General features: G+C 42.0%; 1 protein-coding gene across 1 annotated transcript; it reads right to left on the reverse strand.

The window, feature by feature from the left end:
• Window positions 1-12,872: 12,872 nt before the first annotated feature.
• Window positions 12,873-15,469, reverse strand: LOC103640058 (zinc finger MYM-type protein 1-like). Its single transcript, XM_020543862.1, has 3 exons — window positions 15,430-15,469; window positions 14,639-15,345; window positions 12,873-14,548 (listed from the first exon to the last, which is right to left on the reverse strand). The coding sequence occupies exons 1-3, from the start codon at window positions 15,467-15,469 to the stop codon at window positions 12,980-12,982; spliced, it is 2,316 nt and encodes a 771-aa protein (XP_020399451.1). The 3' UTR covers window positions 12,873-12,979.
• Between the last annotated feature and the right edge of the window lie 648 nt (window positions 15,470-16,117).

The following is a 16,117-nucleotide window of genomic DNA, read 5'->3' on the forward strand; positions in this document are numbered from 1 at the left end:
ACTGTGCGGGGGTATTTATAGGTGTCTGAGTGCCAAGCGTCAAGGATTAAGGACGCATGTGCCCTCAGGTGCCTAGGTTCCCCCTGGAATGTTCTCATTAAAGCAGGGTTACAGACTGTAATAACAGAAAAACCTTTACAATTTAAGCCCGTACTGCACAGTGATAGCGCGGGGCCCGTTATGACGCGCCGGATTGCACGTGGGCTCCAGTGTTGGGCGACGCCGCGGGATGGGGCGACCTCGCCATAGGTCTTCGTCCTTCGGCGTGTCGGACGAAGAGCGAAGACTGCCGGTCGTTGTCTCCGTTGGCGCAGCGAGACTGGTGAAGGCATCGAGCGAAGGGTAGTGTCTTCGCCTTCGCCCCAACAATGTCTTTAGAGGTTGGGTAGAGCTTTGGAAATCAAACCAAGAGTGCTTCAGTACAGGAATTTTTATTGACTCTTATTCACCTCCTCCGAAGTAGATTCGATTCATTTGTTTAATGAGTTTCTTTTCCAGGTGTAGTTTCTTTTTGCATGGAGGGTAATCCATGCCTGCTGAAGTTATTTGTTGGGTGTCTCTAGATTAATTTGTATACTGTTGTTTTATTTAGGGTATAGATTACCATCCACATATATAGAATTTGCTACTCATGTTAGTCCTGTAACCGCTGCATAGACTTCGGATTTATTTCTGTCAATCTTATCCTCCTGCAACAATATTATTCTTTGTCGATCTGGAGGCGGTGCAATATTAATAGTATGGAGTAAACCCGAATATAATCAACACTTCCCCTGAAATAAATAAAAAACTTGTAAACTTCAAATGCAACATCGAAAGGCAATTTCTTTTTGTTAGGATTTATGGGCTAGGCCCAGTTAAGAAATTCAAATAAATCCCAGGAAAATCTCAAAAGCCCATATAAGTGTATGGCTAGGGGAATAGGTGGAACCAATAGCACCATATTGCTAGTTCCAGATGCAGATGATTGGAAAGAAGCAGTTCATAATGAGATGGACTCCATTCTTTCAAATGGTACGTGGGAAGTCACTGATCGACCCTATGGATGCAAACCTGTGGGTTGTAAGTGGGTGTTTAAGAAGAAGCTCAAGCCTGATGGTACAATTGAGAAGTACAAGGCTAGGCTTGTGGCTAAGGCTATACACAGAAAGAAGGAGAAGACTTCTTTGATACTTACTCACCTGTTGCTAGAATGACTACTATTCGAGTACTACTTTCCTTGGCTGCCTCGTATGGTCTCCTTGTTCATCAGATGGATGTAAAGACAGCTTTTCTTAATGGAGAGCTGGACGAGGAAATCTATATGGAACAGCCTGATGGATTTGTAGTAAAGGGTCAAGAAAGCAAGGTGTGCAAGTTATTGAAATCTTTGTATGGTCTGAAGCAAGCACCAAAGCAGTGGCATGAGAAGTTTGACACGACTCTAACATCTGCACGCTTTGCCATTAATGAGGCAGACAGGTGTGTATATTCGCTGTGGTGGGGGCGAAGGAGTTATATTGTGCTTATATGTTGATGATATATTGATATTTGGCACAAACATTGATGTGATCAATGAAGTCAAGTCTTTTCTATCAAAGAGTTTTGATATGAAAGATCTGGGAGAAGCTGATGTGATTCTAAACATCAAGCTGATTAAGGCAGATGGTGGGATTACTCTCTCGCAATCTCACTATGTTGAAAAGGTTTTGAAGCGATTTGGCTTCTCTGAGTGCAAACCTTCTCCAACACCTTATGATCCTAGTGTGACACTGCGAAAGAACAAGAGAATTGGTTTAGACCAATTGAGATACTCTCAGATTGTCGGTTCACTCATGTATCTTGCTGGTGCAACAAGGCCCGATATCTCGTTTGCTGTGAGCAAATTGAGTAGGTTCATGTCAAGCCCAGGGACTGATCATTGGCATGCACTTGAGCGGGTTATGCACAACCTGCAAGGTACAATGAGTTATGGAATTCACTATTCTGGTCAGCATGCAGTACTTGAAGGATATAGTGATTCGAACTGGATATCTGATGTAGACGAGCTTTATGCCACCAGTGGTTATGTCTTTACTATTGGTGGAGGTGCGGTATCATGGAGGTCATGCAAGCAGACCATTTTGACGAGGTCAACCATGGAAGCCGAGCTAGCTACACTTGACACAGCAACCGTTGAGGCAGAATGGTTGCGTGAACTCTTGATGGACTTGCCGGTGGTTGAGAAACCAATACCAGCTATCCTTATGAACTGTGACAATCAGACAGTGATTGCTAAAGTGACGAGTTCTAAGGATAATGGAAAGTCATCAAGACATGTCAAAAGACGATTGAAGTCTGTCAGAAAGTTGAGAAACTCCAGAGTTATAAGTGTGACTTATATTTCAACAGATAAAAATCTGGAAGATCCTTTTACCAAGGGACTACCACGTAATGTGATAGAAATCGCATCAAGAGAGATGGGTATGAGACCCATATAAGTTGCCATGGTGGAAACCCAGTCTATGTGATCGGAGATCCCGTGAATTAGGTCCTGGGAAGAACAAGCCATTGGTGAACTGAGGAGAGTAACCTTTGACCTTCTCTAAGTAAAGATGCAATACTCTCTAATGCTGTAAGGCAGGTTGGCTTTGTGCCTTAATGTGTTCTGTTGGCTTGTATTAGCGAAGATGTTGTCCTGCAGAACATTCTTGAAAGAACACACCTATATGAGTTAGACTGTCTAACGTCGCAGTCTATGAGATTTGGGTGATCTCTAGTAAACTCATGAAGAGACCTTGGAGTACGACGTATATGCTCCACCCGAGAAGGGGACTACCGGTAGCCAAGTACTGGTCATGACTTCATGTGAAACCCATTCACGCAAAACTTGCAATTCAAGGCATAGTCCATTGTTCAAGTTGTGGGTTGGTGTAGCTTTGAGTTCTAGGCGGAAGTTCAACTTAACAGTCTCTGCTGAAAAAACTAGTATATTAAACAGTAGTGAACAGTGGCTAAAACTGCAGATGGACATTTGAGATCTGGTGGGGGATTGTTAGGATTTATGGGCTAGGCCCAGTTAAGAAATTCAAATAAATCCTAGGAAAATCTCAAAAGCCCATATAAGTGTATGGCTAGGGGAATAGGTGGAACCAATAGCACCATATTGCTAGTTCTAATGGAGTAGAGCTAGCTTAAATATGGAAGCCACACTCACTCACCAAGTCATGGATGAGAGGATAGAGTGTGGAGAGCCACACGCGCGCGCGTGCTCGCTCGCCTCGCCTGGCCGGGGCGGGGTGATTTTCGTGGGCAGATAAGATCGGGGGTCGCAGACTCGGCTCTATAAAAGGAGCCCGGCAGCCAGCCTCCAAATCATCCCAGTTTCGCTTTCGCCTCTCTTCATAGCTGAGCCGCCTTCTGGTTCCCTTCGTCCCGACCGCAGACGTGCATCTGCGATCAGGAGAGCAGGTCTCCGGAACCCTTCGTCTGATCTTCTGCCTCGTCGACCCTGCTGATTTCGCTGCTTCGACATCGTCGACCCTGCTGATTCCGGCGCGCGCCATCTATCAGTATGTCTAATCAATACGCATCATCTGATTTGGCTTTTTATTTCAGTTCTTCTGATTTGGTCATGATTTATATTCGGAATTTAATCTAGAATTTGTCTAATTATTCAACACTTTTAACAAAATATGGATACTTCTTTTTCAATTCCTTCTAGTCGTAAATGCTCTCTTTGAAAAACAAGTCGTAAGAATTATGAGCTAGTATGTATATGTTCACATTCTTTTCCTACAAAATAAATCTCGTTGTCGAAACATAAAGACAAGGGATCTGGTTTATTTGCAATGGAAGAATATTTCGATCGTGCATGGAACCTAATCTAAATGTCATTTGGGAGAATCTAATGTGGTTCGTCTATGTGTAACTATGCTCAGATCACCTCTCTCTCTCTTCTCTGTCCACAAGTGTAACCATGTCCAGGTTTTGAGAATATATGGTGAATGCTTTTACGTCCACTCATCGAGTCACTTTATATCGCCACCCTTTCAGTTTTGTAACGGAAAAGTCTTATATCTGGAAGCAATCCAGCCAAGGAAGTTTGTTCTTCTTTACACTTTTCCTGGTTAATTGCTAGTAGCCATCATAATGCTACAAGGAAAATTATCGGCTCCTCCTCTCATGCTACAACTAGGGCACTAGGCCAAGTAGTGTTACTAACTTGGTAGTACTGGACAGAGCAAGGAGGAACTAGTGATAGCTTTGCCCTGCATATAAGCGGCAAGTTCCCTTTGAAATAAACAAACATAAATGCTGTTCTTGGGAGAGGCAGCTAACCAAGCTATGATTGTTAGTGGCATCCAATGCACACACAACAAGATGACCTACCGGAATTGCTTTCATGAGAGCTAGCATTAGAAGAGTGGAGAAGGAGTATAGCTTTTTGTTGCATGGACTACAACAAGAGCTTAAGCCTTAAGTTTCAGAAGTTTTGATAGGTGTGTGCTTTCTTTCTTTTCCTTGTGAAAGCTATGTAACACTGATACGATGGTCTAATTATTAAGATAGAAACAATTGCAACCGATATGTCATTGTGCCAGCCTTAAGAAAGAAGTAAGCAATTGAACAGAGACCAGTTGGCATATATATGGTTATCTATATAGTTTAACAATTCCCTTTGCAGTTTCTGATTTTTGAGACCTGACCAGCACAGCAGCTTTGACTTCCAACGGCCATAGTAACTTTCGACGAAGAAACTCTAAAGCCGTCAAAAGTTAACTTAATTTCTAACAGCTAGGTCGGTAGCCATCAGAAATTAACTTAACTTTCCGTAACCATCCGAAATTAACTTTACTTCCGATGGTATCTGGAAGCCGTCGAAAGTTGCCGGCTATAACACTGTGCCGCCGCTCTCATTTGGTCTGTTCATCTTCCCGTTGTCCACCTACCACCCACGCCGTACTACAACCAACGCACGTTGCCACCTCGCCCGTGTGTTGCGCCGCTGCCTCGCCGGCATGCCAAGCCACCACTTCGCCCGCACACCTCTCTGTCGCCTCTCCCACATACAACCACTTGGCCCCCGCTCTGCCACGATCTTGCGCGGCCACGACCACGCCCGTTTGCGCACCGACCTGCACGGCTACACCCGCGTCCCGACATGCTACCGACCTGGCCCCATGCCCTAGTGCACCATTGTTGGACGACCGTGTGGTCACCCACGTCCCTGACACCAGCGTGGGATCCCCGCCTCTCGGACGACTCTGACTCCCACTCCCACCATCATGAGTCAAGTAGCATTTTTAATTAGGTAATTTATGTTGGCTATGTTAGTTAATTAAGTACTTAATTAGTTCTACTTATTTAGCTTGATGAATTAGTTTAGCTTAGTTCTATATATACAAGATTAGCATACCGAAAATTGTGTTATGTAACACCTCAGCTGTTATATAAAAGGGTTAACCCAACACACACTCCTAAACCCATTACACATGTGAATCACCTAGGGAAAAGACACCACAATTATGGATAAAGTCTCTAGTTAGGTGATAACCATCCTAGAGGGTTTAACTTAACCATCTCATAGTGATCAAAGGAAGGGAAGAAACCAAAACCCTAAGCCCACCCTTATGATTAAAAGGGAGCACAAAAAAGGAATGATTAGGAAAACTAATTAAATCACCTCATCATAATTGAACCATTAACCAAAGTTGTAGTTCACTAAATAACTAAAAATGTTATTAAGGGTTAAGCACCAAAAAGGATTAGCAAAATCCCTAATCATGTCAAAATGTGTGAGAAGAAAAAGAAAATTCAGATTTTCTATTAATCTAAATTCAGCCCTTAGCAAAGACTTTACATGTTCGTTAGCTTACAAACCCCAGACATAAGAGCTTCAATTATGAAATATGAGCCAAACTACCTTAGGAATGCCCTAGCAAGTTTGAACTCGAGACCAAATCTTTTGACATGACAAAACGGTGACTTGCTCTCGGATTTGGTCAATAACTCAAACCAAACTTAGGGATTAGACAACCCCTTAACCATGCTACAATACGCCTCCGCTACTGCACAAGATAGATAGAGTAAAAAACCGGGAAGAAATCTTACGCAAGGGATTTTGCCCAAATTTGCTCAGATTTCCGACCTATATATGGGCGTTTGAAAGTGACTAAACTGGGTATTGCCTCGTGCTCGACGCCATGCCCGATTGGTCGAGCGCGCACTAGCCACTCCCTGCGCACACCCTGTGAAAGGATCACGATGCCCAAGAGTGGGGTGAATTGGGCTTTTCTAAAATTCTTACAAAAGATTAAAACCTAAACAAGAGCCTAACTTCACCCAATCTACTAACTAGAATGTGAAAGCTATGAAATGGAGAACAACCCTAAGTCATTATGGAAAATACTAGCAAAGAAAATAAACAAAGTAAATTACTCAAAGTAAATGTGGAAAGTAAAATAGGGACAAGAAAACTCCTCCAATTTTTCCTAAGGTATCAAAGATTTGGGACACTCCACTAGTCCTCGTTGGAGCACCTTCGCAAGGGTCTCGCGACCCCTTGGTCCTCGGAAGAACCAAGTGCTCACTATGAGATGATCCTTTCCCTCTCCGACGCAGTGGATCCCTCACGACCATGTACAATCACCGAGTCGGGTCACCAATAAATCCTCCGGGGTGATCACCAAGCTCCAATCGCCACCGAGTCGTCTAGATGATGCCGATCACCAAGAGTAACAAGCCAAAGAATTTCACTTGACCAAGAGAAGCCTAATGCATGCAATAAGTTCTAGGTGGTTGGGGCAGCAAGACCATAACTATGGTTGATCAGTCACCAGTGATCTCTCAAGGCTATCTAGGCTATCAGTCGAGCTCTTTAGAAGGACTCCTCAGTCCGAGTGCTGAAGAGAGGACTGGCTGCTGGATCACACTGAGTTGAAAGCCAAGTGTCCACTGACATGTGTCTAAAGCGACGAACCTTGGCAACAGTGGCCCTGTGAAGGTCGAACAGTCTCGGATCCATAGCAAGCGATCAAACCTCATTCTCGTCACGTTCTCATAATCGGGCGGGAGGTACTGGTGGAGTGGCAGAGGTAGAGGGAGCGGTGGAAGCAGGTGTGGTGGAGGCAGTAGGCGTAGCTTGGGTGGTGGTAGGCACTTGAGTGGCGGAAGTTGGCGTGGTAGTGAAAGGTGGAGTGGTACTGGTGGCTGGAGCAGAGGGGTTGAACCTAGCTAGAGTGGAGCATGCCCAAGACGAGAGGCACGAACACGGAAGGCTATTTGATATGATCCAATCCTCACCTGCTCTCCCTTCTCTCCTATCTCAGCCGCCGCCGCTGCTGCTACCACTGCCCGTGCTGCTCTAGTAGCTCTGTCCAACTTCCTTTTCTTTTTGCCTTCGTACTGCTCAAGATAGACCTCCTTGCCCTTGTATAGTCTGAATGGGCGAGGGGGATCATGATCATCGCCCCCTCCTGCTAGGGTCACATTCTTGGTCTCACCATCCTGACTGCTCACTGATCATTGACACACCGCACGAGAATGAGAGTAGATAAATCAGCATAGCAAAGCAAGGGATAAGAATGGAAAATCGAAGATCTAGCTACCTGGGGCACGTCTTTCGAGAAAAAACCAACCAGAGGAAGTCACATAAGCAGGCACGCCGACACACTGAAATGACAAAATAGGTGAGCATGTATTAGTCACATAGTCATAAGCATATGAAATGTGAACAAACACATACACATAGAGAGCTTACACGGATTTGGAGAATTTTGGCACAAGGTGTGAAATGGAGCACAAAGTGATAAGACAATTTGCCTCCGACTTTGAAACCTTAGCTGTCATGGTGCAAGATGCTTTTAGGCATGGATGTGTTGGGGCTTATGAAGGTGGAGACACATAGAGGATTTGAGGTTTTGAATAGGCATAGGGATGGATTAGGCATAAGAATATGGGTTAATTTGGTTAAAACACATGGGCATGAGACCAATTGAATTGATTTTCTTACTGTGAGTTGAGTGGTTATCGAGCAGAAGGGTACTGGAGGCTTGGTGAAACCCTAGGATGAGCTGAGGTGTTGATTGGAGCTTTGAATCTTGGTTTAGGCATTGTATCAAACAGGTGGTGTGCAAGGTTGTGGGTGTGTAGAGAAATAGGCTTTTCTAGATGAAAGCATCTAGGCCCCTGGTAGGTTTTAGTGATTAATGACAACATAATATTATATGTGACTAACGTGTGTTTTGCAGAGACAATGGTAAGTTAGGTCGCATTACAAAAAGATGTACTACAACGGCGAAAACAATCCACAAGATAAGAACTTGAAGCGACGACTGAAATGACAAATCAAAAGATGAAGGTCTTCATATCCCGAGTGTCAAGGAGTTGCGGACACTCGGTATAGAGTTAGGTCTTCTATTTTATTTTAGTCATACTATAAAGAGGGTTGTCGATGAGTAGTTTGACCAAGAGAGTTCTAGTGTAGTGTTGGTGCATATTCACACTCACATCTAGTGCTAGGTGTCACTCTATAACACACTCACGAGTTAGAACAAAAACTGATTTGAAAATCAAAAGGAAATAAGAATTAGGGTTTCTGTCTTAGGGGCACCGGACTGTCCGGTGCGCCCTCTAACTGTGGGGCCAGTCTGGCCCGAGGAATACCTACTCCCCCCGCAGAAACCCGCGAGCAACGAGTTCAGAATTGGATTTTTAGCCGGCACACCGGACAATGACTGTTCACTGTCCGGTGTTCCATTTGCCCAACGGCTAGCTTTCAGAACTAGCCGTTGGGAGTGACCGTTGGTGCACCGGTGGTGCACCGTTGGCGCACCGGACTGTCCGGTGCGCCCATGCGCAGGAAGGGTTGTAACGGCTAGTTGGTGGGTGAGGGCTATTTATACCCCCTCCACCCACCATATTGAATGTCTTGCTGCCCACATTAACTCCCGTACATTGCTAGAGCATTGCAAGCACCACAAAGCATAGTGAGGTGGTTAGAAAATCGTAATCCCGCATTAGGACCTCATTAGTGCAAGTGAGAGCCATCTAGAGCACACACCGCATGCATTAGCCTTCTCTTGGTCAAGTGAAAGTCTACGGCTTGTTACTCTTGGTGATCGGCATCACATAGACGGATTGGTGGCGTTGGGAGAACGGTGATCACCTTGGAGGACTTGTTGGTGACCTGGCTCGAGATTGTAAGCGGTCTTTAGGGATCCACCGTGTCGGAGTGGCAAAGGATCATCTCATAGTGAGCACTTGGTCCTTGCGAGGACCCAGGGGGAGCGATACCCTTGCGCGGGTGCTCCAACAAGGACTAGGGAAGAGTGCCGACTCTTCGATACCTCGGGAAAATTGGAGGAGTCTTCTAAACTTTGCTTTACATTCCACATTTAAATTCAAGCACTTTACCTTGTGCATTTGTTTAGCAAGTAGTTGAAGCATTGTCTTAGTATTGTTGTATTTCTAGAAATATTCTCTTATTGCTAGTTGTTGGGTGAAGTTGGGCTCTTGCTTAGGGTTTAATTGTTGTTCATTTTTAGAAAAGCTCAATTCACCCCCTTCTTGGGCATCATGATCCTTTCAATTAGTATCGGAGCCTTGTTGCTCTTAGATTAGCTTAACCGCTAGAGTAGCGATGTCTGGCGGGGATGGACCTCCTCCCATTTTTTATGGTGACGATTTTCCATATTGGAAAATTCATATGAAAGCTAATTTAGAGGCTATAGACATTGTTGTCTACAAAGCCGCCACACAAGGGTTCCCCGAACCAAGAGATCCCGCAAATCTTGTAGGAGAAGAGTTTAATTATGAAAAATGGAATGCTAAGGCCAAAAACACTCTTTTTAGAGGCCTTTGCAGAGATGTCTTTAATAGAGTTAGAAATCATAGAAATGCTCATGATTTGTGGATGGATATTTGTGCTCTACATGAAGGGACTGGAAGTGAGCGTGAGCAGAGATATCATATTGCAATGAGAAAATTAAATTCTTTTGAGATGCTTGCAAATGAAAATGCAAATGCTATGTACTCACGTCTTAACATTCTTGTAGAGGAAGTAAATGGCTTGGGGCTCACTCAAATTTCACAACCGGATGTTGTGAGGAAGATTCTCAGTGTCCTTCCAATTGACAAATATGGACACATTGTCACAGTGCTACATCAGATGGATCTTTCCGTTGCTACTCCTACACAAATATTGGGAAAGATCAATGCTCATGAAATGTACATGCACATAAATGACAAGGATGAGTCATCTTCCAAGAGAAAAGATTTGGCTCTCAAAGCCAATCAAGAAAAGAAAGGAAAAGCTAACGTGCAAATTGAGGAGGAATCCTCAAGTGATGATGATCTTGATGCTAACATTGCTTTGATGGTGAGAAAGACCACCAAAATGTTAAAGAAGCTCAATAGAGAAGGAGTCAAGTTTGACTCAAGAAAGAAGAAGTTCTTTTCCAATAAAAGAAAGCCCATCTCTGAAATGGACTGCTACAATGGTGGAGAGCTTGGTCATCTTGCTCATCAATGCAACAAGCCCAAGAAGAACAAGTTCAAGGGCAAGAAAGATGATGACAGTGATGACGAGAAAAAGGAAAAGAAATTCTTCAAGAGAAAGGATGGGAAGCACAAAAGGTTCCATAAGAAGAAAAATGGAAAGGCATACATTGTTGGTGACTGGCTCACTGACATTGAGTCCTCACGCGGGTCTTCTTCAAGTGAAGAAGAAAATGATGAAAAAGTTGTCGCCATCGCTGGGGACTTCTCTTCACCACCACCATCACCCTCATCCACTTCTCACCTATGCCTCATGGATAAAGGTGAACGGAAGGTACAAATTGATAATGATATTATTGATGATAGTGATAGTGATGATGAAATTGCTTCACTTTCTTATGATGAATTAGCTAACTTGCTTAAGGAATACACTCAAATCATTAGGAAGTCAAAGGCTAAATGTGATAAGTTAAAAGATGAAAATGTATTTTTAACTGCCAAATATGACATAATTGTAAAAGCTAGTGATGAGATGAAAGAAGAAAACAAAACTATGTCATCCACTATAAATGAGCTTAAATCCTTCCTAAAAGATGCTAAGGATAAGTGTGACAAATTAAATAAAGCAAATAGGGAGTTGAAAGATAGACTTGTAAAAATTAAGGAAGACTATACAAAGATTAAAATTGATCATGATAATCTTCTTGTTGCAAATGAGCTTTTATCTTGCAATACACATGAGGCTATTAACCCTGCTATTAAGATTGATGTAGCAACCTCATGTGATGGTTTGAGCCAAGATGATCAAACTAGTCTTCATGATGAACTTACTGAAAAAGTTGAAGCCTTGACATTAGACAACTAGAAATTGAAGAGATATTTGACTGATGCAACTACTAGAGGAATGGTTGCCATAGAGAGCAATGACTTTAACAATGAGTTGGCAGTGGACAATGAAAGGCTTAGAAATGAGGTCAAGAAACGTAAGAATGAAAATGAACATCTTGCCAAAAGTGTGCAAAAGTTCAACAAAGGCCAATAACTTCAAAATGAATTGCTCATGAAAACTGTCATGAAAAACAACAATAGTGGTATTGGATATAATTCTTTTTATGCAAAAGAAAGCTACAAATCAATACAAGGCAAAACAGACTCATAAGCCTATCAAATGCTTTGAGTGTGGAAAAGAAGTACATTTTGCCCACAACTGCAAAGCCAAACCACCAACTCCTTTCCCAAAGCACTCAAGACCATTTGCTTTCAATGCTCATTATGTCCTAAGAAAAGTAGCAAATGGAAAAGTCAAAGTTACATTCCTAGGTCCACCAAGCAAGAGTATACCTAGACAAATTTGGGTTGCAAAGTCTTTGATTGAGAAAGTCACTGGTCCTATGCAAAATAGGGCCCTCAAAGTTGAAGCTTGATTTATTTGTTGATGTAGGTGAACTACAAGACCGGTGGGTGTCATTGGGTTATTTACAGTGGATGCACTCAACATATGACTGATAACCCACGGATGTTCACCTCACTTGATGAGAATGTTGATGGACAAGATAAAATCACTTTTGGGGATAATTCATAGAGAATAGTTCAAGGACTTGGCAAGGTGGCTATTTCAAATGATCTTTCAATTTCAAATGTTCTCTTGGTTGCACCTTTGAGCTTCAACTTACTATCAGTGGGTCAACTTTGTGATCTTGGCCTTCAATGCTTATTCACTCCTACAGAGGTTGTTGTGTCAAAAATGGATGATGAGTCAATGGTGTTCAAAGGATTTAGATACAACAATCTCTACTTAGTGGATTTCACCTCTGAAGATGCAAACTTAAGAGCTTGCCTCTTTACCAAAGCATCACTTGGATGGCTATGGCATAGAAGGCTTGCACATGTTGGAATGAGCACACTCAAGAAAGTACTAAAGAAAGACATGGTTAGAGGACTAAAGATGTTGTATTTGAAAAGGATAAGCCTTGTAGTGCATGTCAAGCTGGAAAGCAAGTTGCTAACACACATCCTACAAAAGCTTTTATGTCAACATCAAGGCCAATAGAACTGCTTCACATGGATCTATTTGGACCAACAACTTATGCAAGTGCTGGTGGCAACCTCTACTATCTGGTTATTGTTGATGACTTTTCTAGATACACTTTGGTGTTCTTTCTCCATGATAAGTCTGAAGTTATTCACAGGGGCGGATCCAGGATTTTTGGTCGATGGTGTCACCGAGAAACTAGAGTATATAAGGTTCTTGTTTCTAGCTAGTGTAACGACATATATTTTAATGGTACATTAAAATAAAAGGTTATAAGATACAAACCATTTAAATGCTCCATAGTAGTCCAAAACAGCCAATAGTCAATAGCTGAATAGCGTAGACATCAATATAAGCTGGTGTAAAAGACAAAGATGAAGTAACCTGAAAATAGAAATTTAATGTGTCATATATTGAAGTACTGATATGAAATAATTTGATAATTAACAATACTACTATTCTTTCAAATAAATCATAGATATTTACCTCTCATAAAAGCATTTTGCGGTTACGATTCTCCATCTTTTGGAATCGGTCTATTACAACATTGTCTGATATTGTGGCTAGATAGGCTGGCTCGACAAAGCAAACGATACAATCATTCATAAATGTATTTCCAATGCGATTTCGCAATATTGTCTTCACAAATTTCATTGCTGAGAAGCACCTCTCAACAGATGCAGTGGCAACAGGCAAAACAAGCACTAACTTTAATAGTCGATAGACCAAAGGAAAAGCAAGATGCTTATTTTTGTCCACCATCTCTTTAGCAAGCTCAGTAATAGTGTTTAGATTAGAAAATCTTTCATCTGCTTGTATATTATCAATGTAAATAGGAAGATCATGAGCAAGATCCTTCAACTCATCTGAACTAAAATCATCTGGATAGAGCTTAGCTAATTCCATTAAGCTCTCTACCTTAAAGTCACCAAAACAATTCTTGGGGCTAAGAGCAGCCATGTAAGTAAGCAAATTAGAATTTGTTTCACCAAAGCGATCATTGAACTCTATAAGTAGCAAGTCAAGAACCGAGTTTAAACAATCCCATCTATAGTGCTGATAATTAGTTCTGTTTGTCTTTGATCTTGGTTTATGGCGATCAATATATTGTTCCTCCATTTCAAGCTTAGGAATTCCATGCCCTTCACAGAAGGAATATATTCTCTCCAATAAACATTCCCAACCATCATCTCTGATTTGCTGAAATTTTTGCTTGGTTAATTTTACCTCAGACATGGCCTCCAATATATCCTGATCTTTCCTCTGCAAACAAAGTGACAAAGAATTTGCATGTCCCAAGATCATCAACATCAAGTGCAAATGAAACACAAAATCAAAGTCCTTCAGATAATCTAGTAGCCCACGAGCTTGTCGTTTCTTCTTATCATTTGGGCCATCTTTTTCCACATATTCAAGAACTTCGACAACAGAAGGGAACAAGCTGTTAAGACTTTTAAGGGTCTTATAGTGAGAGCACCATCGTGTGTCTCCAGGTCTTTGAAGAGATTGTTCTTGGTTCAATCCTGTTCCAGTACTGATCTGTCCACTACCTATGGCTTTTTCTACTCTTTCTTGTTGACTTTGTCGTATCATGTCTTTTCTCTTGCAAGAAGCTCCAGCCACATTCAGTAGAAGAGATATCATGTCAAAAAAATCACTAATATCATCATTCTTTTTAGCTACTGCCACTATGACTAACTGAAGTTGATGGGCAAAGCAGTGAACATAATATGCTGAACCATTCTCTCTCATAATCAAAGCTCTCAATCCATTGAACTCACCTCTCATATTGCTTGCTCCATCATAACCTTGGCCTCTGACTTGTTTCCAACTCAATTTATACTTGGAAAATAATGCATCAATATTAGACTTGAGACAAGAAGCTGTTGTCTCAGTAACATGAACAACACCAATAAGTCTTTCTTTGAGTACTCCATGTTTGTCAACATACCGCAAAACCACAGCCATTTGTTCCTTATCAGAAACATCAGCCGATTCATCAACCAACAAACAAAATACATCACCACCAATTTCTTCAATAATAGAACTCACTATGATCTGCAAATAACACATTATGGATTATTCTAAAATTCAAAAACTGCATAGAGAGTTGAAAGTTCACATGTAAAAAAGGAAAACCAATCTTACCTCTGAAAAGCAATTAGCGATATCCTTTTGAATACATGGAGCCACCATCTGATGATTGTCAGGAGCATTTTTTAGAACAACCCTCTTTATCTTTTCATTTTGCTCTGCCAAAAGCTTCACTAACTCAAGAAAGTTCCCCTTATTATCAGACTCTTCAGACTCATCATGGCCACGAAAAGCTAATCCTTGATGCAACAAGTACCTAACAACATTAATTGAAGTACTTAATCGAATAAAGTACTCCTCTTTTGCAATATCCTGTTGCTTCTTCAGTGCAAATTCGATGGATTGGTTTGGATTCAGCAAATTGTTACATCTTTTCACAGCTTCGTTATGATAGCTACCTATCCCACCCACATGAGTGTCAAGTCTTTTTTTATTGTTCCATCCAGAAAACCCTTTTGTCACAAATGCATCATTTCCAGCCTGACCTTCAATGCAATCTCTAAATAAGTAGCAATATAGGCAAAAGGCTTTATCCACTTTTTCACTATATTCTAGCCAATCATATTGTTCAAACCATTCTGGGTTAAAGCGTCGTGGCTTTTTTGCTATGATTGTTTGAGGATACTTGAAACCAGGTTGTGGTCTATGAGGACCTCTAACCAAATACCTTCTTCTTATCTCTTCCTGTAGCTTTAGGCCAGGATATTCTGTTATTCTCTTTCTATCAGCCGGATCATAAGCAAGTTCATCTAAATTGACATCTCTTGGTGACAGTATCAAAGAAGGACGAGTTTGAGCATTGATGGTTGATGCACCTTGATCTCTATGTGAAGTCCCTTCATCGCTCGCTGGCTGTGGTAATTTTCTCTTCAAGAACCGCTCCATCATATGGATTAATGGATACTACCTGTATATTATACGATACACAAGTTAAATTGTAAATAAATTAGAACGTACTTATATAATTGGTATAAACTGGGCAAGGAACCCTACCAATAAAACTACTAGAAACTGGGCAAGGACGCAAGGTGCCAGCGCCATCACCCATCACCATCAATCCATCATACTAATACTTTAATAAATTAATAGAAAAACAAAGAACACTCTTGCGGTCTTGCCTGCACGTCTTGGGTCTCTTGGGACTCCGGACTTGGGCGATTGGGCAAAGCTCGTAACCTGCTCTCGGCTAATCGACTTGGCAATGGCAGCTCCGCCCGACCGTCCCTGTTGAATGATGAATGCTGACTCTTTCTGCTTTCTGTCCGGCGGCCGTAGGCCGCTTGTGATGGAAGTTGGAAGACAAGAGGACGCGGCGGTGACCCTTCATCGAGAAGGAATATGAAAGCGCATGAGTGCAGGAGTAGGCTGCGGCGTCGAGTGTGCTGGGCCGTAAACTGTGTGGGTCGGCCAGCTGTTTGTTAGCTATTGGGCTTTTGGGATGATGTCCTTGTTTACAATGGGTTGCTGTCATCTACTATAAATTTTAGATATATATATATATGCCCAGCCAAACGTTATTGTTGTCCAGGGACA

This window comes from Zea mays, chromosome 9 (genome assembly GCF_902167145.1).
Source record: "Zea mays cultivar B73 chromosome 9, Zm-B73-REFERENCE-NAM-5.0, whole genome shotgun sequence".
NCBI lineage: Eukaryota > Viridiplantae > Streptophyta > Magnoliopsida > Poales > Poaceae > Zea > Zea mays.